At 37.8% G+C, this 25609-nt stretch overlaps 2 protein-coding genes and 1 long non-coding RNA gene across 6 annotated transcripts in view; 2 read left to right on the top strand and 1 right to left on the bottom strand.

Moving 5' to 3' along the window:
• Position 1: 1 nt before the first annotated feature.
• sclt1 (sodium channel and clathrin linker 1) lies at positions 2-18574 on the top strand. 2 transcript variants are annotated; one of them, XM_015055956.1, is made up of 22 exons: positions 2-215; positions 544-583; positions 789-844; positions 3510-3562; positions 3709-3781; positions 3959-4014; positions 4290-4425; positions 6446-6568; positions 7904-7969; positions 8688-8758; positions 9969-10059; positions 10336-10427; positions 10679-10856; positions 11049-11147; positions 13882-13953; positions 14080-14154; positions 14265-14407; positions 14499-14691; positions 15553-15749; positions 16980-17058; positions 18133-18228; positions 18353-18574. In XM_015055956.1, the coding sequence occupies exons 2-22, from the start codon at positions 550-552 to the stop codon at positions 18410-18412; spliced, it is 2043 nt and encodes a 680-aa protein (XP_014911442.1). In that variant the 5' UTR covers positions 2-215; positions 544-549; the 3' UTR covers positions 18413-18574. The 2 variants fall into 2 exon arrangements, with proteins under 2 accessions (XP_014911442.1, XP_014911441.1); XM_015055955.1 differs by having other exon boundaries at positions 160-388.
• LOC106961877 (uncharacterized) lies at positions 6577-22984 on the bottom strand. Its single transcript, XR_001427849.1, has 3 exons — positions 22971-22984; positions 12954-12955; positions 6577-7310 (listed from the first exon to the last, which is right to left on the bottom strand). It is a non-coding gene; the product is annotated as an uncharacterized LOC106961877 (long non-coding RNA).
• LOC106961874 (dynein heavy chain 6, axonemal-like) overlaps positions 18667-25609 on the top strand; it is a 20064-nt gene continuing 13121 nt past the window's right edge. For 2 of the 3 annotated variants that reach the window (XM_015055954.1, XM_015055952.1), the window contains exons 1-8: positions 18667-18777; positions 18945-19032; positions 20531-20598; positions 21990-22163; positions 22370-22720; positions 23334-23468; positions 23580-23728; positions 25288-25465. In XM_015055954.1, coding sequence (XP_014911440.1) covers positions 18954-19032; positions 20531-20598; positions 21990-22163; positions 22370-22720; positions 23334-23468; positions 23580-23728; positions 25288-25465 — 1134 coding nt within the window. In that variant the 5' untranslated portion in view covers positions 18667-18777; positions 18945-18953. Of the gene's footprint in view, positions 18787-18944; positions 19033-20530; positions 20599-21989; positions 22164-22369; positions 22721-23333; positions 23469-23579; positions 23729-25287; positions 25466-25609 lie in introns of all 3 variants that reach the window. The other variant, XM_015055953.1, reaches the window with a different exon arrangement.

Below are 25609 nucleotides of genomic sequence, written 5' to 3'. Positions count from 1 at the left end.
GTTACTTGGTGTGAAAAAAACCCTGCAAATTAAATGAAAATGAAACAAAAACACGGTATTTCCTGATTGAATGAGCTGATCCTTCGAATTCTTTCAAAGAGGAACTATCGTGCTTATGAGCGTTTTAAGACGGAAGGACTTCAGCAGCGCACAACTTAATCGTCATTGGTTGTTATTTATTTACTTCAAAACGGACGGCGGAAACGCAGATTGGAGTAAACACCCGATTATTGTTGTACTATATAAAAAAAATACACACATTGTGTTAGTAAAATACAACAAAGTTACTTTCTCCACTTCCGATTTAGCTATTCAAACGTTAGTTTATCTCGCTAAGTTTAGCTGTGATTGCCTCGCTGCTGTAGCTAGCTGCAAAAGATTTCCAGAGGTAGCAACTGAAAAGTAGCTCTCAGTCGACTTGCTGTGTATTATCATTTGTTCGTCTAACGTGTTTTAACACGCAGGTTAAGATTGAAAAATCCTCTTGCGTTTATGTAATTTTATCTAACAACACTACTTTATTTACTTTTGCCTACATTCTAGAACACCATGGAGGCAGAAATTGAATTTTTGAGAGATCAAGGTAAGAGCAAATAGAGGGCAGTTTTATTATTCACGACTCTTATTTGTTTTGTTTCTTTTTCTTTTCTTTTTTTTTTTTTACATTTTGTATTCCCCAAAATTACGAACAATAGAAATGTTGTGGACCTTTACCTACAATTTTAAACATTTTTCCATCAGTAATAATTATGTTCGGAAACTAAGCTGATGCTTTGTCCCGTCTGCAGTCCACAGGTTAAATTCTGCTCTTAGCCGCTATCAGCTGGGGGTCACATCGTCTCAGGTAATACATCAAGCCTAGCTAAATGTAAAGTATATAACGTGATGATAATATTCATAATTAAATGAGATATATCTGCCTTATTTTCAACTTTGCAATTTGTGTTTATATGTCTTTAATCAAAAGCTGGGAAAGCATTATTTAAAGTTAGGTGCAGTAACTTGCAAAACTATCCACACTCCCAGTTTGTCAAAATACAAACATTTTTGTGATCTGAAGATGTGCTTACATTTGTATTCAGTCCATCTGAGTCACTAGTTTTGGTAACCACCTTTTGTTGGTGGCAGGCGTTTTGAGATGCATCTCTAACAGCACATCAATAAACTGACATTTTTGCCTATTTTTCTTTGGAAAAGAGCTCAAGCTCAGCCAGACTGCATAGAAAATGTCTGTGAACATCAGTTTTGAAGTTGTGCCGCAGATTCTCAATTACAAATAGGTCTGGATATTAATTGTCTCATTTAACACAGAAATTTGATTTGATCTGAACCACTCCATTGTAGCTGCATGTTTACTGCTGCCCTTCTGCTGGAAAGTGAATCTCATTACTGAGATATATTTGTAAAAAAAAAAAAAAACCATCTCAAACAAATCAGATATTAACACAGCAGTCAAAATATTAACACAGCAGTCAAACAACAAAGAGCAATCTTTTCCTTTTTACAGAATAAATTTCTTTAAATCTTAAATTTCAATAATTAAAAAAAAAATTCTAAATGTCTCTTTGCTGAAATTGTTCAGTCAGATTTAATAGTATTCTAATCTTCAATAAACAAATCTAAAAATGATATTGACTAGGAGGTCCATGATGGTTTGGGGTCTCTAAACAGTGAATTACTTTGCTGATGCATTTGCTTGACTCTGTATCTCCGGTTCCCTGTCCATGCTGAAAAAAAAGTAACAATAGCTTGCTTGTTAACCCTCTTCCATAACTGCCAAATGCATGACCAGTAGATATTTGCTAAGCAAAGTATCCCACCCAGATTGTGCTGAGCCTGTAGCTCCCACACTACCAACTATTTTAGGTGGACATCCATGCCCTGGTTTGTTGTTACCCCTGACTTATTTATTGCGATGTTTGATCTTCATGATGCTATTTCTTCACTGATGTTCTCCAAAAATCCTCTGAGGTCTTAACTGAACAGCTTTATACTGAGATTGAAAAAAAAAAAAAATAAGAACAGTAGGTTCATTCTATCTACTAATTATCTTTATTTAAGGGAAATCAAAATAAATGGGGACTGCATACAATTGCATTTCTTTTCAGATCTTTATTTTTTTTTATACATTTTAATGCACTTTTAATGTAACTTTATCATTGCCCTTACTCTTCAAAATGATGCTTATGTTAGTCTCTTAGATAAAATGCATCAAAGTTTGTGACAACGTATTAAAAAGTTGAAGGAATCTGAACAACTCATGCAAAGCTATATGTGTAAACAGATTCCGATCGAGATAATGTGTTTAAAAGTTAAAAAATGATGAGCGGTTGCCCTTCTCCCACCAGGTTGCCTTTGCCTCATGGTCATCCAGCTCTGTATGCTTCGTTTTGAAATCCTCCTGGCAGAAGTCTTAGTCATTTCCTTGCTCAGCTGTTTCACTGCTCTGCGGGCCATGTTTGCTTCCTCGACTTGCATGTCCTAGAGAGAGAGAACTGAACTATACATTTATTTATTTTTTTATGTTAGCTATTCAACAATGCTTTTGTCAGTTTCAAATTAAAAACAACTCTTAAGAAAATTCAACAAAGAGTCAAAGAGAGAAAATGTTCCGAATTTTAAACGAAAACTGCACTTATTGACTGTCCCCGGTGTATGATAGGTAAGCAGAGGCAAAACCTAAGCAACTTTTGGTTTGGATGGGTGAGATGCAAAAAATACACACAAACCATGCCTAAAGCTTCTGCATTGGGTTCCCAAGTTTCTATCTGCATTTTGATATGGTCAGTAAAGAAATGGGTTTACTGGAGCATCTCGATAAATATAATATCGCTATTCCCCCCCAGTAATCCACAATCAAAACTTTATTACTGAATGCAGACTCTGGAGCCTTAGTTTCCAAATTAGGTGCAACATATATTTAGACTGAGCAACAATCCTGTGCTTTTATTTCTTAGACCAGGTACGGAAGCTTCTGGTGTTGGTTCAAGAGTTACTTTCAGTGTGTGGTGGCTCTTGAGACGTTAACTGCAGTTTCATTCCCCTCCTTCTGAATCTCCCACAAGTTACCGAATGTACTTTGCTTCAGTACTTATCAAGACTGTCATTTTCCCTTTTGTCTGTAAATGATTTTCCACCACACGTTTTCCTTCCACTCAACCTTAGTGTGTGTAACAATACAATTTGCTTGGCTTTACTGCAGTCTGTGAGAAGCCAGCTTTCATAACACTGACCTCATTGTGAAGCGATTCAGTTGATTTTTTTTTAATACATCTGTAAGCTATAACCATTAAAGTAAACAAAAATAAATACTGTCTTTACTTTATTGAATCTGTAGCGGTTTTTTTTTTTTTTTTTTTTTTTTGTTTTTCCACTTTCAACATTTCTTTAAGTTAAAATAAATGAGCGTTTTGTTAATGTTGTGACTTACAAGTTGACTGAGCTGGAGCTTGGGAACTGATGGGGAACGCAAAGCTAATCTGTCCTGCTGGGTGTTTTGTGTTTGACAGCTGGATGAGGCACAGCAGGCAGAGTCTCCTCCACCCTGGCTGTCAGACAGAGGGTCAGACATGTTTCTTTTTTTTCTAATAGTTTAATACGTTTCAGAATCACCCTAATACCGCTTGAAGTTCTTATAGGTTAAAAAAAAAATAGAAAAGCAATTACTTTTATTCAGACAATTTTTGTAATTATTACTCTGTGTTATAGGATAATGGCTCCTCTTATAGCAGAGTATGACCGGCACATGGACGAAATGACTGAAAAGCTTCAGAAATATCAGGTAGACAAAAAAAACCTTTATGTGACATGTTCTTAATTCATATTCCCACTTAAAACTTTGGCTCTATCGGGAAAGGGTTGCCTCTGAGGTGCTAAAGACCATCTAAAAAGACGGGCTTGGATGGTAAAAGTTTCTTGTTTACCTGTTTGAAAAACACTTATGTTGTGTGCTTCACAGGAGACGATGACAGACGTCAGACTGAAGCTGGAAAAGGTTGTAGAGGAAAATGAAAGGTAGAAGGATTTTAGTCCTGTCAATGGGTGGGCTTGAGCTGCAAAACAGAAGTCAAATTGGTACCATTTTCTGTCATCAGAGACGTGTTGAAATGATAACCGGTCATGTAGCACTTGAAATATCTCTAAGAAATGACATCGACTGTATCGGCGTCTCCCGCCAGAATAAATTTGTACAGGAATCAGGTTCCCCCGGCCTACGGTTCAAACGATGTTGTTGTTTTTTAAAATGATCTTTTCAGTGTAATTTTTCCAACACTCATCACATCCCCCAGGTTGCACACAGAGCTGAGGGAGTCTATTGAGAAGCAGCTCCACTCCCTGCCTGTGGGCTCAGAAGCAGAGGGCGGCGCGGCAGAAGACACGGCCATCCTCAGAAACCTGCAGGAGCAAGTTCAACTGTCTGAACAGGTCTGCAAATGTGCCCGTAAATATCATGTGCTGTTTCAAGTTTCATAAAATGCATCTGGAGGTTTTTGTCGATGTTTTTTTTTTTTTTTTAAATCTGGTTATTAGCAGGTCTTAGTTCTGGAGGTTCGTTGAGATGTGCAGTCGCAGTTTTAAAATTCATTGGAAAAACTCGATTTGCCAAAGTATCCAAAAAGAATAAAAATTTTAGTGACTTTTTTTTTTTTAAATATGCTGATTTTTGTTTGTCCTCAAAGCCATTTTTTTTAGAGAATGGAAGACCACATAACTATTATTTACATATTGAGAGTATGAAATCTTGACTGACAATTGATTACTTTGCATCGATGAATCAGAGGTTGATCAGCTCTTGTCAGTATATCTGTAAGGCAATTACTGAAATATCCATGGTTTTGTTTGTCCTTCATCAAAATGAAGGATTGCTGTAATTTGTGGTCGATAAACGCATTACAGTAGCGCTCAACTTGTCTTTTTCGGATAGAATATGTGCTTCGATGGTTAAATTAGGATATTGTTACATTTATTACGTTTTTTTGTTTGTTTGTTTGTTTTTAAACACCTGCCTCTCTCAAAGGACCTGGAACAGTTTTTTTTTTTCTTCTATAGACATATCTTATCATTTTTATGGAAAGAAAGATCTGAATCGGTCAAGAACGGAATCTGCAAACCGTCTTTCTCACCAAGCCAATGCAAACATGGTGCTGGTTTTACCACTGATAAACTTGTCAGGAGCTTGGGAGTGGAGTCATGGAAGACGAGCAGCAGATCAAAATGTTGTAAATGCCATGTTTAAAACGCCAGAGTTAATTTTAGTTTCGTTCTCCTTGTGCTGTGTTTCCCCATAAAAACAGAGCACATATCAAACATTTAGCGGATGAGACGTTACTCTGTTAGACATCTGGACCAGATGGTATTATATTAGGTCGATATCTTTTGAGGAATCTCTGTCCTGGACGTTTTAAGAGGAGCTGGTGAATTTTTGCCTCTTCGCCAGTGAGTTGTTCTGCGGTTTTGGTTTTGTTCTCGGCTTTCTTTGATTTCTGCCACTTCATGTTTTGCATTGGCATTTTTAATGCCCGATTTATTTTACAACCTGCTAACGGTTTATTTGTGGGTAAAGGTAATTTATTCAGTCAAATAAGCAATGTCGATCCACAGAAGCTTGCTTAGTTATTTTACTTTAATTCAGAATCATAATTTTCTTTTGAAAATATTATGCAATCAAATTTTACTCGATTTAAATAATAAAAACGAAAGAGTTCTACATATGATGATAGATTTTGTTTTTTATGAATGTGGCTTTAGTACTACAAAGATTACTCAGTCCAGGATCGAATAGAAGCAGCAATAAAAACCATCCTTTGCTTATAAAAAACCCACAGATTATATCCTAAATCTGTGAAGCAGCAGTTATTCCTAGCCTGCTGAGATCCAGATAGAAGACTCAGACAGAAATACAGAATCAAAATGTTTTGTTTACAAAGAAGGGTTAAGGAAAGAAGGAATATTTCTATATTAATTCCCAGCATCGAATATCAGAAAAAAAAAAAAAAAAAAAATAAATGGAAAAAAATATTGGAAAAACAACTCAACTCCATTATTTCTGTGAACAGTGAATGGCGACAACGCTCGCTCCCCGAAACACTTCCTGCGGATTCTAAAATTGCAACAAAAGCTTTGCTGAGCCGCAGAAATTCGATGCAGCTGGATGCCGCGAGCATTTGTCGTGACTGGCACATAAATTAGACGATCAATATAATTTTGATCTCTGCGTTCAGTTGTGAGCACCAGGAAACGCGCCGCTCCTGCTTCGTCAGAGATACTTCCTGAAATCTTTTTTTTCTTTTCATCGTCTGTTGGGTGGCAGCAGGAAAAAACAAACAAACACAGTAGTTATGAGAGTAAATGTGGGTGGATTTTATTTGTTTGTGTGTGTGTGTGTGCGTGTGTGTGTGTGTGTGTGTGTGTGTGTGCGTGCGTGTGTGCGTGTGTGTGAGTTCAGGAGCGGAAACAGGCCACGGAGCTGTGGCACACGACGGCCCAGGAGCTGGACCGCCTACAGCAGGTCTACCAGAGGGCCCTCTCTGACGGGCAGCTCCACAACGCTCAGAGACAGCAGCTCAAGGTTCACTTTCCCACATCAGCTTGCAGGACTTTTGTATTCTACAAGCACAGCAAAGGGAGAAGCTTAAACTTTTATACAGCGTGATGCATAAGTATTCTGAACCCTCAAGGTTTTCCTCATTTTAAACACATTATCGCCACAAATTAAGCAGGATTCACGGACTAGACCTTCACAAGCTCATGCATTGGCAGACGAAAACACAGGATTTTCAATTCCATTTTTTTTACAATAGAAATCTGAGTAGTGTGTTTTGTATTCAGCTCACCTTTTCCTCTGACACACCAAGTTAAACTGTGGCCGAAACAATTAATTGGATTAATTCTCATTAGTTGATTATTTAAATAATTGTAACTTATTTAGTGCTTGATTAATCAATTAATTATTAACTGGGCTATACCGACTCAAAAGAAGGCCATTTGCTGAAAGAACAACATGATCAGCGCAGTAATTAAGCCTCAACTGTACAAATAATGTACATTTTGCATTTAAGATAAAACAAATAACCTGTTTGAAAATTCGTTCTACCCAGCACTTCTCAAGTGGATTAGTTTTATTTCACGACTTTCAAATTCTGCAAAAAAGGGGTTATTAAGCAAATAATAATTATTCATCAAAGTTAATCAACAGATTAGCGCTAAGCTGTTGATCAGCACCTGATACTTAACCTGCCAAGTTAAGTAGCAGGTGCTTTATTTAACTTTCTGTTAAGGAAAGCAGAAAGGGCCGAGTTTTTCACATGTTGCTATTAGAAGTATGATTTTAGCTGCAGATTCATTCGTTGCCACAAATGATGAAGTCTTCACCAAAGAAATGTTGTGTTGTTGCATTTTAGCCAATAAAATGTTTATTTTCTTATTTAACAAAAGGAGTTGCATTCCTAATCGTCTTTGTCTCTACATGCGCAAAGCAGACGGAGACACACTTAAGAAAAATCTTACTGTTACGTTGAAGGTGGTTACATAGCATTGACTGGAAGCGTAGTGTAATAATAAACGTATGATCATGTTATTAGATTTTTTTTTTTTTAATCAGTTTCAGATAAGTGAATTAACGATGTGTCTCTGTGCTGGTCTTTCACATGAGCTCACATTGAAGTTTGTGGTTGTACTGTAGCAAAATGTACAAAACAGACTCGAGAGTAAATGATGGCCACATTCCTGACCCGACTGTAGTAAAACTACCACTTTTGCGTTGGGGTCCTCACCCCTAGGTGGAGCTGTTGTCCTGGCAACAGGGTTAATTAGAGTTGTTTGGTCTCAGGTAATTCTTGATGTATGCTGGAGCTAATTACTGACTCTTAAACGCTATTGAATGCCCACTTTTCTGCCATCACAGGATCAGCTTGTTCGGTTTCAGCAGCACTCTTACAAACTCCAAGCGGCCAATCAGAAGCTGGAATCTGTAAGTAATGCTTAATTAAAAGTGTGTTAAATTACTGGCTTCCAATTAGCCGTGGGATCGAAATGCTTTGCGCTTTTCTAAAATGAACCCTGCTCTAATAATTAATCTTGTAACTAAGTGAATGGGTTTCTAAATCCCACTGGTAGTGAGCCAGAAATGTCTTGTTGTATAATGGACTGTCAGCTTACTCTGTAATCCTCTAACTATCTCGGCTTTTTTTTTTTTTTTTTCCGCCCTACTCACCCCAACACGACTTCCTCTCCGTCACCTGAAATCACAGACGCAGCAGCCACCGCACTGATCACGGCTCCGTCTCAAACAACCAAACCGAGCTTCACTCTTAACTACGGACGTGTTCTTAACAAAACACACATGTGCTTACTTTGCACAATATTCAGTGCGTGTAGAGACAGTATAGTAATACTATATCTTCCTAATGCATTTTTAATGTGCGGTTAAGCCCCGGGCTTTCCCCCCTCTCTCCGACTGTTCATGCAAGCAGCCCTTTTTTTTTTTTTCACCCGCTGCATATGAGAGCAGTTTACTTTGTAGCGGTGAATGACTGATACAGGGCTCCTTAGGGTTTGTTCTGAAAGGACATGGAAAGTTTTAAGTGAGAAGTTTTGCTGAAAAGTTGCTTCTGACAGAAACTTTCGGAGCGGCGTGTTTGGGAGCTATGCCTGACAATTGGCATTCTTGTCTTTCCTGCCACACGCAGGCGAACCAGCAGCTCCTGAAGACGGTGACAGAGCAGAGCACAGAAATGGAGGAGCTGCACTGCCAGCTGAGGTAACAGAAAACACCTTTGCGTTTTTAAAGCTGCTGCTGCCAAAGGGTCTTGTTTCATTATGGATGCACAACACAAGGGAGGCTTCATGCCGGAGCCCTTCTTGTACCCCTTTGACAACAATTTCCCATCCAATTTGTGGAATAAAGATAAGTGTAAAAGGTTTTTTTTTTTTTTTTTTTTTTTTTTTTCCATTAACTGCAACCTGTTCACAAGGGCACAGAAAAGCAGCTAAATTAACATCTGCTTAACACTATTATGTCTGTATTGTCTTTGTTTGTCCTCAGGTACTCTTCAAAAGGAATCCTCAGCAAATGTGCTCGCATAATTACATTACAATTATTACCTTAATTATGCGTTTAATTGGATCATAAGTCGGGCAGTTGTTAAAAAATAATCAATCAATGCTAATTATTTCAAAACAGCAAATAATTGCCCTAATTAATCCCTCTGCGCGCGGCGTTATTTTTTATTTATTTTGTTACTGAAGCAGTTTTGGGTTTTTTTTTTTTCTTTTTTTTTTTTTTTTTTGCTTTTTTTTTAAAAGAGATTACATTTAAATTCTTGACTTTGCCCTCAAGTTAGAAGTTAACTTTTAAGCAGCATTGACAGTGAATATATTGTACACTGCGTATGAAGGATCTGCCAACAAAGGATTAGTGTCTTCATCAGGTCTTGCTGTCAGTGTCAGGTTGCCAGGAAACCAGCTGGTATTCAAGAAAGTCACCCTTCAGAGGCATCAGATTCAGAAGAAAACTCCGGTGTCAACACGGAGCGTCGCCTGCACTTGTTGTTCTTTATATTCATCAAAATGCAAAAGTTGTTTGAGAGCCAGAAAACCCGAAGGATCATCTAGAAAGTTTAAAGCACATAAAGTAAAATCCTTCCATTGTTTTTCAAAGCCATTTAGTAATTTTCAAGCACAGTTTTTTTTTTTTTTTAAGAAGAGACTTTAGAGCCACAAACCTTTGCAGTGTTTTACTGTGGCTTTTAATTTTTAATGTGTCTGCTGTGAATATAATACCTCTGCAAATTTAGGGTGTGACATATTAGGAAGATGTGTGATTTTGGTAATATTGGTGAAAGCTGCGATACCGATTTGACTCGCAATGAATAAATAATTAAGAATTACTAGTGCCTGCCTCCGATGGTTTTCTCTCTTCAGTCGAATGCTTTGTGCTCAAACCATAAACTCTTTCTCCACTGCATTAGGCAGGCCAAAGCTGAACTCAGGACGGCCACAGCCAGAGTGGACGAGATGACCAAGTTTTTAGAGAATCTCCAGGAACAGATGAAAAGAAAAGTGAGTAAATCTAAGTAAATATTGACGCATAAAAGATCTGTTTAATAGTTGTTGGGGAAATTTCGTGGATCCGACACTGACGGATTATTTTGCCTTTCAATGTGTGTGTGTGTGTGTGTGTGTGTGTGTGTGAGACACTTTACCAGTATTGGTGCTGTTTGATGTTCTTTTTTTTTTTTTTTTCGAGTTTGAGTTATAACCAATGTGTTACCTACTTCTCGAATATATTTCTACAAGATTCCTGTCAACGACTCACAGTCATACTTTTGTAATTAGGAGGAGGACATGGCTGAGGCTCAGGCCAGAGAGGACGCAGCAGACAGACGACTCCAACAGCTTCAGTCATCCCTGAGCCAACTGGAAACCCGGTGAACACATTTTTAACCTGCTGTTACTTCACCAGTAATCACCTGTCACTTCTTATTACAGGTCTGACAGGCGAGAAGGAACTGTTCTGTCAATTTTTTTTTTTTCCTTCTTTTTTTTTTTAAGTATACTGCAATATTGATCTGATGGGAAGTCATCGAGTTCCACATCTGAGCTTTAAGTGTCACAAGGCCAAACGGCAGTGCTTACTCTCTCTCCGCTGCTCGCTCTCACTGTTTTCCTCCTTTTCCAGGCTAAAGGCTGCATCTCTGGAGACGGAGGCAGTTCGTCGAGAGCAAGCTGTGTGGGAGACAAAGGTGGGGGAACTCCAGGCGCGTTGCACCGCCCTGGAAGAGGAAAAGTTCGAGGCTCTGTCCAAAGTCAGAGAGAATGTTCAAGTAGCTGAAGAGGCTGTATTGCAGAAGGAGCAGGTGACCCCCCCCAGTCTCGCCTCGTCTTTCCGTCAAATCTTTTCTTTTCTTTTTCTCTTTTTTTGTACTGACATGAGTCTTCCTCTCAGTCTGCTCAGCTGCACCATATATCCCTGACAACTCTTCACATTCTCTCAGAAATACCACCTCTGAATTGTGCGCCTTTTCCTCTCTTTTTATTTTACCCTGCAGTGCCTTTTAAGAGAGAAGCAGAAGACAGAGGAGCTTGAAAAGACAACGCATGCCATCAAGCTCTTGATCCAGGAGGCTGCAGTCCGAACCAGGAAAGAGGTACAACATTTGGAACTGGTCGGATAAACAGTTCTCTTGTTTTAGCAAAATAAATTGTGCCATTCATTGCAAAGCACCAGCTGAGGTTGGTTTATGAAGTAAAAATGCTGCATTTAGAAACATTTTTAAACCGGCATCAATCACACTTTTGATGGAAGATTGGTACGTTCTCAAGCTCGATTTTTATTTATTTTTTTTTTGCTGATTATCTGTCTCGTGTTAAACTGTCACAATACATTGATAGCTTTTGTGAATATATTTAAAAAAAAAAAAACTGTTATTTATACAAGTTAGCTCCTGCAATTCTAAGGAGTTAAAAACCTATGCATTGTACACAAAGATGCCATAAATATTAATGTTTGTATTTACACTTCAAGAAACACAGAAAACTCAGAGTCTGAAGAATTCTGCAATTTTGACATGAAAAATTAGTAGGAACGCTGTGCAATCTGAAAGTTATAGTGATTTGTGTTCCTGTCACTGCAGAGCTCCACGTCCAAACATGGCTGAAGCGCCGGCTTGCATTTATTTATGTCCCTACTCTTTTAAAATATGTCGAGGGCGGACATTTGAGGCCTTGGACTTTCTTCATTTAAGGACCCACATGCATATTTAACTTTTTTACCTTCCAGGTACTTAATTTTAAATATTACTTCGAGAGCAAGACACTTTTTTTTTCCATTTTAATCTCTTTTTTGCCCCTTTCCCTCTTTTAAAGCCACTCAGAGGGAAGACAAGCATGTATAATGAAGAATTAATCTCCAGGTTACCTACAAGTTTTAGCCAGACTTTGTACTCTGAGGACATAAGTATTGCCCAGACTGTTAAGCATTAGAGGGAAAACTTCCAGAACATCCTCTACATTCATATGTGTCCCTGGGAAAGATGTTACTTCAGTATATAAAAATCTTTTTCTTTTTTTTTTCTTTTTTTTTTCCTGCTGTAGTTTACTTCCTCACACACAAACAAATAGAATTGGTTAATCTTTAATTTGAAAATGTTTATTCATTGATAAAAAGCAAGTTATATAAAAATAATAAATAAATAAAAACTCAGCTGCACCACTGTAAAATTCATTTACAGTTAAATGTTGATGCATATTCTTTAAATTTGTGTTTTACTGTTTTTTTTTTTTTTTTTAAAGTTGATCAGAATCTTGAGAAGCATTTCATTTTTTATCCCCGGCTGTAAGTTTCCCCCCGGGGTGTGATTAGGACATGAAGCAGAATCTCTAAGTCTCTCTTCAAAACGGGAAAAACTACAGACTATGGATCACAAGCAAGGAAGATGTATCTTGATCTGCCTGGGTCTGCATATGGCATCAAGAAAATGTGTCCTCTTAATGCACCGTTAAACATGGAGGGTGTCGATGCATTATTTCTGACCTTCTGCTGGTTGTTGGTGTCTTTAGAAAACGCATTAGCTCTCACGTGCTTTATGTTAATATGCATGAATATATCATACACATTTACTCTGCTCGATTTCACTGATGAACATTTGGAGAACATCGTGTGCCAAGAAACTGAACCACAACTGCATCAGTAACACAGCTGCAAAGAACATGTACGATATATGTATTTCTGTAAATAGGTGTAAAAGTTCTACCGGCTGTGTGAGTGTTTTTTTGTGAAGAAATGCATGCGACATGTCAGAAAGCAGGGAACGAAGCAGGCTGCTCACTGTGATGAGTTTATATTATTTAGTTAAAGATAAAAACATACTCTACAATAAGTCCAAGAACATATCTCAGATTTTTCATTTCTCTCATTCTTTGTTTATTTTTTAAAAAACATGTCCTTTCCTGACTTCTCTCTCTTGACTCATCAAAGCATTTATGAGCTTAGCAGTCATGAAAAGTATCAGCTGAGAAGCCATCATTAGTAGTTGCAAACAAACAAACAAACAAAAAAAAAACTTGTATTATTTTGACAGTGTCTTCCTTGGGAGGTCACATTAGCTCATTTATTTGTTTGTTAAAAATTGTTTAGATGATATATGAAAGAGAAAAACAAAACTCTTGAAGTTCTGTTTTTATAGACACAGTCGTATTAAAACCATATAAAATTAAGCAATCTTAAGATTATTCCCATTTATCCACCAAAGCCCATGTCCTTAACCTTAAATTGATTTTTTGCTAAACTCAGAAAAAGCTGTGTGCTGTTGGTTAAAGTGTGGGTAGACCAAAGATGGGTGAAAGTTCTTAGTTTTGTTCCTGTTTTCCTTTTTTTTTTTTGTTTAAAAATTGAATAAACTTGATCGAAGGAGAATTGTCCAAGGCCAATCTCTGAGTAATCTGTTGGTGCATTTTCACTACTCATCCTTGAAACAAACTAAAACATCAGTCACAAATATATTTCAGTCATTAAATAGTTGTTATTGTAAATTATGGCTGTCATTTCCTTAGACATTTACATTTTCAAAAGAAAACCTTTATTTATTGCATCATCTTATGTTGTGTTCACATTGCTACTTGTGTGGGACCGAAGGGTCATTTATTTATCTCGGCATTTAAATCTCCATTTCTTTTAAGCCTCATTTGTGCTTCCTGCAAGATTTTCTGCGCGTACTTTGAGTCATCTAATTGTGCTTCCTGGGAAGGAAAAATATTCAAGGCAGAGTCTGAATGCAAACGTACTCGATTCATTTTTCGTTTCCTCCATCTGCCGTGTTAACTCATTAATCGCTCGAGTGAAATCCTCTTTGCTCTTTCTTCCGTTTCTTTTTGTGCCAACAGGTGGAAAACGTGCGCAAGCAGTGCAACATCCAAATCCATCGTATGGCAGAAGAACTGTCTGCACTGCAGCTGGTACAAAGCTTCCCTCTCACGGGGATACTCCTTTCAAAATGACACTAAACCCTTTTTTTAGTCTCTCTCTGTGTCTGTCTTCAACTCATGTCTTCCATGTCAACCCTTATACCCCTCTCTTTCTAGGAGTGTGCAGATAAAGAGGCTCAGATCGAAAGATCCCAGCGTGAGAGGAAAGCTGTAGAAGAAGAACTGGAGAAGGTACTCGCAACAACTCGAGCATGTTCTCTGCTGCAGTCGGATGCAGAGGCTTTGACGCCGTTTGATTGCGCGGTTCTACGACTGGGCACGTGGGATCTGTTTTTGTTTAGGTGTACAAGGAAGGCAGGGCGGAGCCGGAGTTCAAGAAGATCGAGGCCCTTCATCAGAGGTGTCTGAATGCAGAGAGGTTGAAGGACGACGCTAGCCTCACTCTCCAAAGCACTCAGAGCAAGCTGAAAAAGATGGAGATGGAGTAAGTGGCAACGTGTGCACGTCACTGTAGGCGAGCGACTCGTTAGCTTAGCGGGCAAGGAAATTAATCCTCCTCATCTGGTCCACCGTAGCTACGGCGAGGAGGTGTCGCGGTGTCAGGAGGAGGTGCGGCGGCTGCAGGACTTGCTGGCTGCGGCTCGGAGCGACTGCGTCGGCGTCAGCGACGAGCGGCTTCAGCTGCAGCAGGAGAACACGCGGCTGCGCAAGGAGATGGACGACCTGCGCAAGGCCAGCATGCAGATCCAAAGAAACGCCAAGCAGAAAGTAATAGGGCTGAGACGATTAGTCGAATTAATCGTGATGAATCCATTATTGAAATTAAACAAATTTAGAAATTGATTAATCGTTAACTAGAGTATACGGACTCAAACAAAGACCTCATTTTGGATTTAAGATTAAGAAAAAAAAAAACCTTCTTTGTTAGTTAATATGTCGTTTAATAATCTAAACTTAATTGACATCATCTGGCTTCAAATTCTGTAGAAAGAAAATCTTCTATTAAACACCTTTTTTACCCAATTACGAATCGGGTAATGCAACAAATAGTCGACAGATTGTAACCCACAGAGTATTGATAAGTCAAGCAGAAAGAACTGAGCTTCTCACATGATGATGAAGCATTTGCTAGCTGCAGACGCATTCTTTACTACAGATGATCAAGCATTCACTAAAGTAAAGTTATGTTACTCCATTTCAGGCAATAAAGTGTTTATTGCCTAAATAACTAAACAACACTAGACATGAGGGGAACAAGAAAAAAGGGTTCAAATAAGGTTGCGGATAGAGAGGAGCCACTTGGTGATTTACTGATACTGACTGCCAGGAAGGATTTATAGAAAAAAATGAAAAATCTGAGGTAACGTTGGTAATTACACGTCTGTCATTCAGTGTTTTTAAAGAGGGCGTCTCTTTATTTCAGAAAATTGCACAGGATTCTTCACAATTTGTCATCAGTTTTTACAATATACAGACGATTTTGATCATGCTTACATTATTTATTCAAAAGATACATGCAGTTATTACTTCAGGGTCATTGTTGCAGACTTTATTTAATTGTACAGAAGGAACTGGGAATTTAAAAACATTTTAATCGGCAAGCTTCTTCTACGGCCGTCTCCGCTTTAGGTCTCCGAGATGGAGCAAGCATGCAGCCTCAAAGAGCAGGGACTCGACGCGCGGGTGAAGGAACTGGAGGAAAGGAGCCGAAGCGCCAGCGCCGATCTGACACGCCTCCTTGCAGCACAGCAGAAAAGCACTCAACGATGGAAGGAAGAGGCCAAGAACCTAGCGCAGGCCTTTGAAACTAAAATCACAGCTCTCAAGTAAGGATGTGTGGAGATGGGGCTTTAACATTTCTAAGGAAAGGAAGAGATGCACAGATCTATTTCTGGTGTTTTTGAAGAGGAAGAGAATAAGTTTATTTATGTAAGGTCTGCGTGCAGCATGCTGTACAGGGCAACTGTATTAGCTTAGATCTAAGCAGTTCTAAGATGTAAGAGATCAATACGTGAAAGTTGAGACAACAACTAATTTCCATTTGGGATTATTAAAGTATTTCTAAGTGGAATAGAATTTTATTAGAAGTGTTTAGGGTTTGTTAGTAGTGAGTGATGATCTGTATTAATCTGACCCCCCCAGGCGGCCTCTGAAGCTGCCAGTTTTTTTCCCCCAGATCTTTGTCGCGGTTATCTTACATGTGTGGTTCAGCTTCACTCTTGGGATTTCTTTCATTTTTCCACGACCTATCGAGCAAGAGCGGGAACATCAGCGCGCGGCTCTTTCATGTCTCCAGAGACGGTCTGCTGGGTTCAGGTCTACATCCCGCTCTACATTGTCGCTCTTACACCATTACCGTTTTCCTCAAGCCACTCGTCTGATTCGACGGCGGCACTCCGGCTTGGAGTGTCTTTGTAGCCTTTGACTAAGCTGACTACTTATCCAAATGGGCTGGCAAATCACATTAACAAATGTGCAGCGTCTGTTGGTGTATCTGAGTGCACCTGTGCCTTTCACTTGATGCAAAATGCTTTGCTTTTTACCCCCGTCTTTCTTTGTTTCTCATTAAAAAAAATGGAAAGCTGTGCGGCGCTCGACAAAAGCCGGCGCATTCTTTGCAAGATGAAGCCCTCAACGTGAAGTGTTGAGCCATAACAATTTAATGTAAAAGTAGTTAGTAACTGGCAGACGGCTTAAAGGGGATGTTTAAAATTGATGAAATGCATAAATATTTAATACTGTGATTCATTATGTACAAAACAGTGTATTATTCAAGAACAAATACCCTTATTTTTTTAAGCTCCGCTGCCTGAGGATTGCAATATTGCATCTGTTTTACCGTGAACACTATCAAAGGTGCTGAAACATCTCATACAAAAATTGATTTGACACTTGATGTTGTTCTGCTCTGAGCAATAGCCGAGATACATCTGAAATAGTGCAAATGCGGGAAAACAAAGCTTTATAAATGTTTTTGTTGTGTCTTTGAGCTGAGCCTCGGCTCTAATGTTTTTTTTTTTGTTTTTTTTTCCCTTTTGTCTTTGCTGTGTATTCAGGGCAGAGCTGAAACGGCAGAAAGAACGCTCGCTTGAGTTAGAGATCCAGCTCCAAACGGACCATAACACAATATCTGAGGTGTGTGCGACTCGCAAACAGGAGCAAACTAGTGTTCGATTTAATTTAGCAGATCACGTAGTTGATATCAGCGAATTAAATACTGTTAAATGACACTGATGGTTCTCAATAAATTAGAAAATAGTTGAAAATATTGTGAAGTTTACTTAACTGAGAAAGTGAAACTCATATTGCGTATAATAATGACACACTGTCATGCATTTATACCATTTATTTTGGCTAACTTATATTTTTTTGGCTGGCATCTAATGAAAACCCCACATTAAGTTTCTTGTAGAACTTAAGTGTTATATAAGACCTATGCACTTGACAAAACACAGTGGACCAGCACCAGAAAATGACATAGTTACCAAAATGTGCAGCCTTGATACCTTTGAGCACAAAAGTCCTTTCAATCAAATCCCAGCCAACGTCTTTCTGTCTATACTTTGCATCATCTCTTCGGGCCTGCATTGGTTTTTGGATACTCCGCTTTAGTGAAACAGACTCAAGCTTGCATGCAAAGTTAATTGGTCATCTGAAATTGCCCGGAGGTGAGAGCGAATATGTGTTCATAGTTGTTTTTCCTGTGTTGCCCTGTGATGGACTGCTGACCTTTCCACGGTGTGCCACTGCTCTTACCCATTAGCTGCCAGAGATGAGCACCAGCCCCCTCTTGACCCTACTAAGTATATAGCCAGTGTAAATGACAGATGGATGTTTGGCCACAGCACTCTATGAACAGTCAGCTTCTTTAGCAATGACCTTTTTGAGGCTTAACCTCCTTGAGGACAGTAAAATCCTTTTTAATTGCTCTTATGTTAAATTGTAATTTCTGACAAACAGGGTTTTTTTGCGCTTTTATTCGCTGTAAGCCTTTATTATCGAAATTTACCCAAATGTATGTTAGATAAGAGTTTCAGTTTTTTTTTTTTCAATACGATAAATGCAATATTTAATTATACTCTAATTAATTTATACTTAAGGACAAGAGATATTTGCACTATTTGTCTGAACTGCTGTGCTTTGAAAACAATCTTAAATAGAAACTTTGGCGCTACACCCCATGTGTCAAACTGATCTGTGTTTGCTCAGTATGAGAAACAGCTTGCAGAATATCAAGAGAAGACAAGTCGTCTCCAGAGAAGACTGACACAAGCTGAACAGAAGGCAACTACAGCTTCACATCAGGTACTGGTAGCTGCATTTTTTTTTTCTACACAGGATAAACATACACACCTCTCCCATTGAGATGTATATATTTTAAGTTGATTAAATTTTTAGTTACAGTATGTGCATGTTATTTGTTTTACAGCTGAACATGTTCGCATCACAGCGAAGGAAACCTGCCACAGTGGATCCAGGGACTCTATGACAAGTGGCCATAACTTTGGGGAAATAATAAAATAGCCATATGTTTTGATAACTCTTTCTTAGGTTCACATAGTTTGGGTTGATGCTGCGTTTCCTGAGGCATTTAATACCATATTTTCTAACAAGGAATTGTATGTATTTCAATAAATGAATAAAGTGAAAAACCAGTGTTTTTGATCTGCTTCCACTCAAACTGCAGGGGGAGCTAATGAGTAAACCTTTTGGATAAAATCTGTAAGGTTAAGAATCCCGTTGCTAGGTAACTAACCGTTAGTTTCATGTTTGTAACCATAAAACAAAGACGCAAAAAGATTTGTTCATAAAGTAGAGCTCTCTTTGGAGAATTCGTTGGAAAACGACGCTAAAGTACGCTAAGTGTGTTTTATTTTATTTTTTAATTTTTTCAAACATTTTTAAGAACACTGTCGAAACCAGGTTTCACATTTTAAAAACTCCTATAATACTTGCGTTACGCCGCAGTTTGTTTCTTTTATCCACGGGCTGTACTAGTGTTTCTGTCTCAACGTCTGTAGTTACCAGAGATGATGGCTTCTGCACCGTCGCCGTCCTCTCCCCGAGACATTTCAAAGCAAATAAAGGACAGGCCACTCCGAGGTGAAGGTGGGTGTAGCTAAAGAGGAATTGAACGCAAAGAAAACAAGACATTTTGACATGGGTTATTAGCTACGGAAGCAAATTTAACTGCTAAAGCCAGGAAATATTCAGGAACAGCACCTTGTCATTACGAGATATAAAACTTTTTCTCGTTTTATATTGTTATAACGAGAAGGTTTTATTTTTTTTTAACAAGATTTATATGCTCTAACAGAGTGATAAAATGTGAGTCAGATGGGACATACCTTTATGGCCGTTCAAGAAGTGAGCTGTCAGAGGAACTATTGTTTTCTCGTTATAACGACATAACTAGTCGTAGAAACTAATTACATTTATTTGAGTAACTTTTTTTGGGGGGAGGGCGTGGTGGGGTGGGGAGTACTTTTAGGAGACGTTTTACAGCGCCGTACTTTTTAATAACATGATGACACCGTTCATTCAATTCCTGTATACTTTAAACCAGGTGTATATATATCAAAAATCAAAACATATTTGATTTGCCTGAATTTGTAATGTAACTTGTTTTCGTTTTTATTTTAGTCTTTAAAATACCAGAACTGGCACATAAATTAATGCTTTTTGTGTCTGTCTGATTGTAAGGTATTCAATTAGATATGATCAATTACTCAAGTAGCTTTTCATAAAGCAGTTTTTTAATCTTACTTGAGTAATTTCTTGGAAGGTTATTTATTATTTTTACTCAACTTAAAAAATATCTTGACTTAGTGCTACTCTCAGGCACAATGTTTTGGTACGCTACCCACCTCTGTTTGAACTATTAAAGCTGTAGAGATTTGCACTGACATCAGTTAGCATCCAGGGAACTCGGATATAAATAGTGGACTCTTAAGTACCTGGGTGTTAATCTGAATAATTAACTAACTTTGTCACAGCTCTTCCTCAGCCAGCATCCCTTGGTTGGCCCATATCAGAGCAAATATGTAGAGCTCCCACGGAAACCATGAACAAAACCTTCTGGGACCCATATTCTTGCTCTCATTTATCCCATATGGGGCCCACCTAGTTATGCTGGCTGGGTTATAGCAAGGGTCAGCGTTCCTCATGCTTAGGAGGCTGAAGTCTTTTGGAGTGCTGGGGATGCTACTGAAGACCTTTTTGACTAGGACGGCATTAGAAATCTTCTAATGTTTGAGCAGCAACATTAAGCATACTACGCTTTAAGCAGTTGGATAAGTTCATCCGGGAGGCCACCTCTGTGCTTGGGTGCTCTTTCAATGATGGATTTACGATGGTCACTGGGTCTACAAACGTTGTTAACACAGGCTTCGAAACAGAAGAAAGAAGCTGTTCTATGTACTTTTAATCAGAAAATAAGAAGCTCAACAGTTCTGGTGTTAACGGGATTTAAAATTTATTTTTGTTAAAGCAAGTTTTGCATTTTGTTCTAACAAGATAGTGCTGAATTTATTTCCTAGCTCTGACAGTTAAATGCTTCTGTAGTTAGCCCGTTTCGTAATGGTAGTAAACCTTCCTTTTGCTGTAGAATGCAATCTCAATCGAGTGGAGTGCACCACTGTACCACCAGGACCTGAATATAAAGTAGACCCACAGGTGAGGCCTAAAGAAAGTGTATCTAATCATTATGCTCATAAAAATATGCCATGAATCACAGAGGGAGGTGTGGTCTAGGCTTTGTGGCTACTTAAGGGCCGAGGGAGCTGGAATTCACCCAGAACAGGTATAAAACTGCATTAGTTGTACTCATACTAAGCAGATATATTAACATCCAGGACGTTTGGATGTTATGTTGACAAAATCACACAGCACAACCAACCCTTCCATAAAAGGAAAAAAAAAAAAAAGAAAAATTACCCAATTTTACATTCTGATTGACATCTTCATCACACGTGATTATAATGTTTAAGTTACATTTAAAACTAAAAATATCTTTGTAATTCTTTTCCCTTTTTTAAGTTGAGAAACATATTACATTTGCTCTGAATAAAGTAACTTATTGCTTTTTGAACTTCCCCTTTGGCAATTCCCTCTTTTTTTTTTTTTTTTACTTTGAAGTCAAAGTTAAAACTGTTCTGAGCTCCCAGTTCAAAATGTATTAAGAATGCCTGCTAAAACTGAAATTCAATTTAGTTATCACTGGGAAATGGTGAGTTTATTATCCAATAGTGGCCAGTGGCACCCATAGTGCTCTCCGTCATCCATTTGTTAATGTGTTCCTTTGTTTTTTTTTAATGCACGTAGAAGATGAATTCCTTTAGTTCTGCTGTAGCATGATTAAGATATGCAAGCTTTAGTTCTGAAACTGTTGCGTTTCTGTTTTTTTCTATTTAACAGTTGAAGTAAGGACAAACAATGTTATACTTATAACAAGCAGGAAGAAAATATTACCAGACTCCAAAATTCTTTGAGTTATATATTCCATGTAAAGGCAAGATATGAACAAAGGAACGTCTAAGCTCAGAAAAGCTTTATTGAGTTACTTTAGAAATTAGATATAGAAAAATTAAAATGTCTTATTATTTTTTCCCCAAGTTGGCCGACATTGCTGTTGTTGAATATTGAGTGTCTGTTTTGCTGGCAGTTGTGCACCAGATTAGTCAACTTGTTGTAGTTGCTTGAATGCCAGGACTTTTGTGTGATTCTTAATCTTTTGAAAGAAAATAAATGCAATGTTTGAATGTAATGTAATCTGTGCAGATAGATGTTACATTTAAACAACCGCAATATCGAAGGATTTTAAGGTAACTGAAGCATTACCTTTGTTATGTTGCCTGAGTGCTTTTCTGCCTAACAACATCCCTCCAGAGTCGAGAGAGACTTACCTTTACAGGCTGATCATACTAAATAAACACTCCCAATTTTATCCTCAGTAAAAGCCACTTAGAGCAGACCATGAATGGCTGTCTCAGAATAATAGCTGTAAAGCTTTGTTAACATTTTACACTCTCAGCACATTTTTAGACATTTTCCTCATCTTAATCTAGGCTGTATTAAAGAGACCTGTATTACGAAAACAACCCAGTGTGCAACACTTGAAGGCCCGTGAGAAAATGATATTTCTAGGCTGGCACACCCCGTCACCCACAGATAAGGAACCAGAAAGCACACAGAAGGTCCCTGAACCACAAGTGCCTACTCCTCTAAAACCTTCGCTTAAGGTGAGATTTTGACAAGCTAAGATCAAACCATAAAGCTAAAAAAAAACTCATAAAAATGACTGAAATAAACACTTTAGATTCAATGTTTAGAACATCATTTGAGCAAGCTATAAGTTGTCTATGAACCTCCTTAAACAAATAAAAAAAAACACATTTTCTTTGTAGTAGGTCTTTTTTTCCCACATAACTGCCTCTTCTTTTTCTAGAAACAGGAAAAGATCACAAAACATGAAAAACAGGAAAAGGCGACAAAAACAACCAGCTTCCAACTTATAAGGGACTTCAATCGGATGCTTTTTACAGAAAACCAAGCCCAGTCAACCACGCCCTCATCAAAAACAAGGTCATACAGTTATCAAGCTTTATCAGTGATCGACGATAAACCATTGGCAGACTTGACAGAAAGAGAATATTATGAGTTAGACCCAGAATCCTCCGCAGCCTTGACTTCCCAAAGACTTTGGAAAGCCTTCACTTTGTGGCACAGCGAGGTGTATAAGAGGAAGCGTGACGTCGCCAAGACGGTTCTCCACATCGACCTGTTTATACTGGACCCGGTATGTTTTGTGCAGAGCGTGGACAACCATAACACATAAATCCTTACAAGCACAGGTACATCTCAAAAACAGAACATCGTGAAAAAGTTAATATACTCAGGTAATTTTAAAAAGTGAAACTCATATTTTGAGTAAATTCATTTCATAGACTGGGATTAAAAAAAAAAAAGACAATATTGTGCACAGCTAATGAAAACCTTAAATTCAGTTTCTCTGAAAATTTAAATCTTTCACAAAAGGATTTTAAAACAGGAATGTTATGTTATGCCTTGCACATTCATGGGAATGAGCACTGACTTGACAGTTATTTAGTCATTGACACCGCCAGCGAGGATGGTGCTCCATGCCATAAAATGTCATCGCTAAAGGAGCTGGATGCAAAGTTGTTTTTGTATCCAGCTCCAGGGACTCTATGACAAATGGATTGACTACAGCCTTGTCAGGAGTGTGTGGTAAAAGACCATTCAATAACATGTCATTAATGTAGATAATGTGTTAGGCTAATAATTAAACTTCTTGATAATATTTTGAGTTATTAAAATGTACCTGGGATATAGAAAAGAATTATGTGTGTAATTTTCACAATGAATTGTTACATGTATATGTTTTCTAGAATCTGAGAGCGGCATTGATGAAAATCAGGACACTCTCATGCCAGCTCATTGAGACAGGGACGTATCACGTCATAGCAAACCAAACATACACACTGACCAAGTTCTACGAGTCCCTGGTCCAACAACAACATGAGGTGCAGCAGTGCATTCATGAACAAATGCGTCACAATTAATTGTTGTACGCATTTAAAGTTTTGTCTTTGTTGGCCTGTTCTGAAACCTTTTGCTTGTGTTTGTTTGGTCAGATACAGAGTAGCCTTCTGCACTTTCGAGAGACTGTTAAGGGGGTGACAGTTTGTGCTGGACGTGCATACCTCCTGGAGCATAAAACTACGTCTGCAAGGAGTTTTAACAGTGACGTCTTAAATGCGATTTTTTATAGGCGGATGACTTGGTTAGTAAAATTTCTTCTCTTTGTTTGTGTTCTTAATTTTACCATTTGTGTCCAACTTTGCTTTCACAAAGTTAACATGTTCTGCAAAATGTACTAAAAAGCAGAATCTAGTGGTTAGCAAGTCATTTAAATCTAACATTCAATTAAAATAAGAAGCTTTTCGTTTTTTTCTGGATTTATTTTTTTCAAAGTTAACAATCAGATTATTAGTTATTTTTTTATTGATCAAACAGTGTAAATATGCATTTATTCAGCTTGGTTTCTTCACTTTAAAAAAAAAAATTGATTATGAAACCACTTAAAAATATTATAAGTTCACGAAAGTTCAAAATGACTTTGTTGCACATTCATGTTCTCGTCTGCTTCGGCCAGATGAGTTTACTTTACGCAAGTTTTTTCAATGTTTTTAATTGAGATTGCGATAACATTAGATCACATTCAGAAGACAGCAGGCATGTTGTTGTGGTCAAAGACTTTCATGATACTCATACAGATAATCTACATGAGCTGACAGAGTGAGGATGCATAGAATGGGTTGAGCTTCCAGCTGGCCACAGTTTAGAGTTGGCCAGTGCTTTTTCCAGCTGATGGTTATACATTGTATAGCAGAATAGAGTATTAATAGTTTCTAATACACAAATAGCACATACACCAAGAAGTAAGGGCAACATACACAAACAGCATCAGATGCATGCCAGAAAATACCACATTTTTTCTAACTGTAATTTTTACAAACTAAACGTAGCAAAGACTAAATTTGTTTATCTTGAACAGATTGCATGTGTTATTCATTGTATTAATGACATAAACTCTGGACAAGAGAAACAAATTTTGTTTTTGCTACGTTTTTAAAAATATTAAATGACAAATTCATCTCTTGCTGTTGTTTCGTTTGTGTGATATTTTCTACTGTCGCATTAGCCTTTCCACTGCTTGGATTAAGCCTAAAACTTGTAATAGGATTCAACATATTTTTGCATATTGTTTTACAGCTTAGTTGATACTCCTTCATGCATATGAAGCAAGAAGTCAGATCAAATAAACTTTCAAAACCTGCCAACATTTCTTCTTGAAAGATGTGATTATGTTGTTTTGTAATGGCAGTTTAATTATCCTCAAAACCTTTGGGAACTTCTCTAACTGTAGATGATTATGTGGTAGTATTCAGTTAATGTGAGTACCATTGTTTAAGTGTTCTTTAGGAAACGACCCTCATTATTCTCTCTATCCTCAAAAGTGTCACAAACATCACTTTACTAATGATTATGTTTTTTGGAATTTTGTCCTTTATGATGCATTTTGTTTTTTGTTGTGTTTTTTAGAGCAGGCCACATGATCTGAATGCATTTTTCTTGTATTAAATACACTAAATTAACTTTTTAAACAAAAGTTGTAGAGTTATTCAAAAGTAAAAAAAAAAAAAAAAGTAAATGTTATCTCAAATACCACAATCAGAAATAGCAGTAATGATAGCCTAATTTCACTTACTGCAACGCTGATGTCTAATCATTCATTGAGGCAAATCTAACACAGGTGTTCCGTGTTTCTAACCCTCCCAGCTTCATTCGTCATGTTGACCATTTGATGTTTAACACAGTGCACTCCATGGTGCTAAATGCAGTGGATATCATCCTGACTGTGTTCCAGGAACAGGTAGGTCATAGGCCCTGCCAAATCACTCCTCCCTCCCCGAGTGACCAGTCTGAGGCTGCTTCTGAAGAGGAATCTGAAAAGAAGGTAGGACAGTTTTCCATAACTTATTTCAGCAAAGGCCGCTCTTATCTACTTCAGATTATACTGAACATTGCTACAAGGTATTGAGTTTTTTTTTTTTTTTTTTTTTTTTTTTTTTTTGTTTTCTAATGTTTTTTCTTTTCTTTT

The sequence above is a fragment of the Poecilia latipinna genome, unplaced genomic scaffold, assembly GCF_001443285.1.
Source record: "Poecilia latipinna isolate Pla-1442-1.1 unplaced genomic scaffold, P_latipinna-1.0 Scaffold1345, whole genome shotgun sequence".
NCBI lineage: Eukaryota > Metazoa > Chordata > Actinopteri > Cyprinodontiformes > Poeciliidae > Poecilia > Poecilia latipinna.
This window is presented reverse-complemented; position numbering and strand designations above follow the sequence as displayed.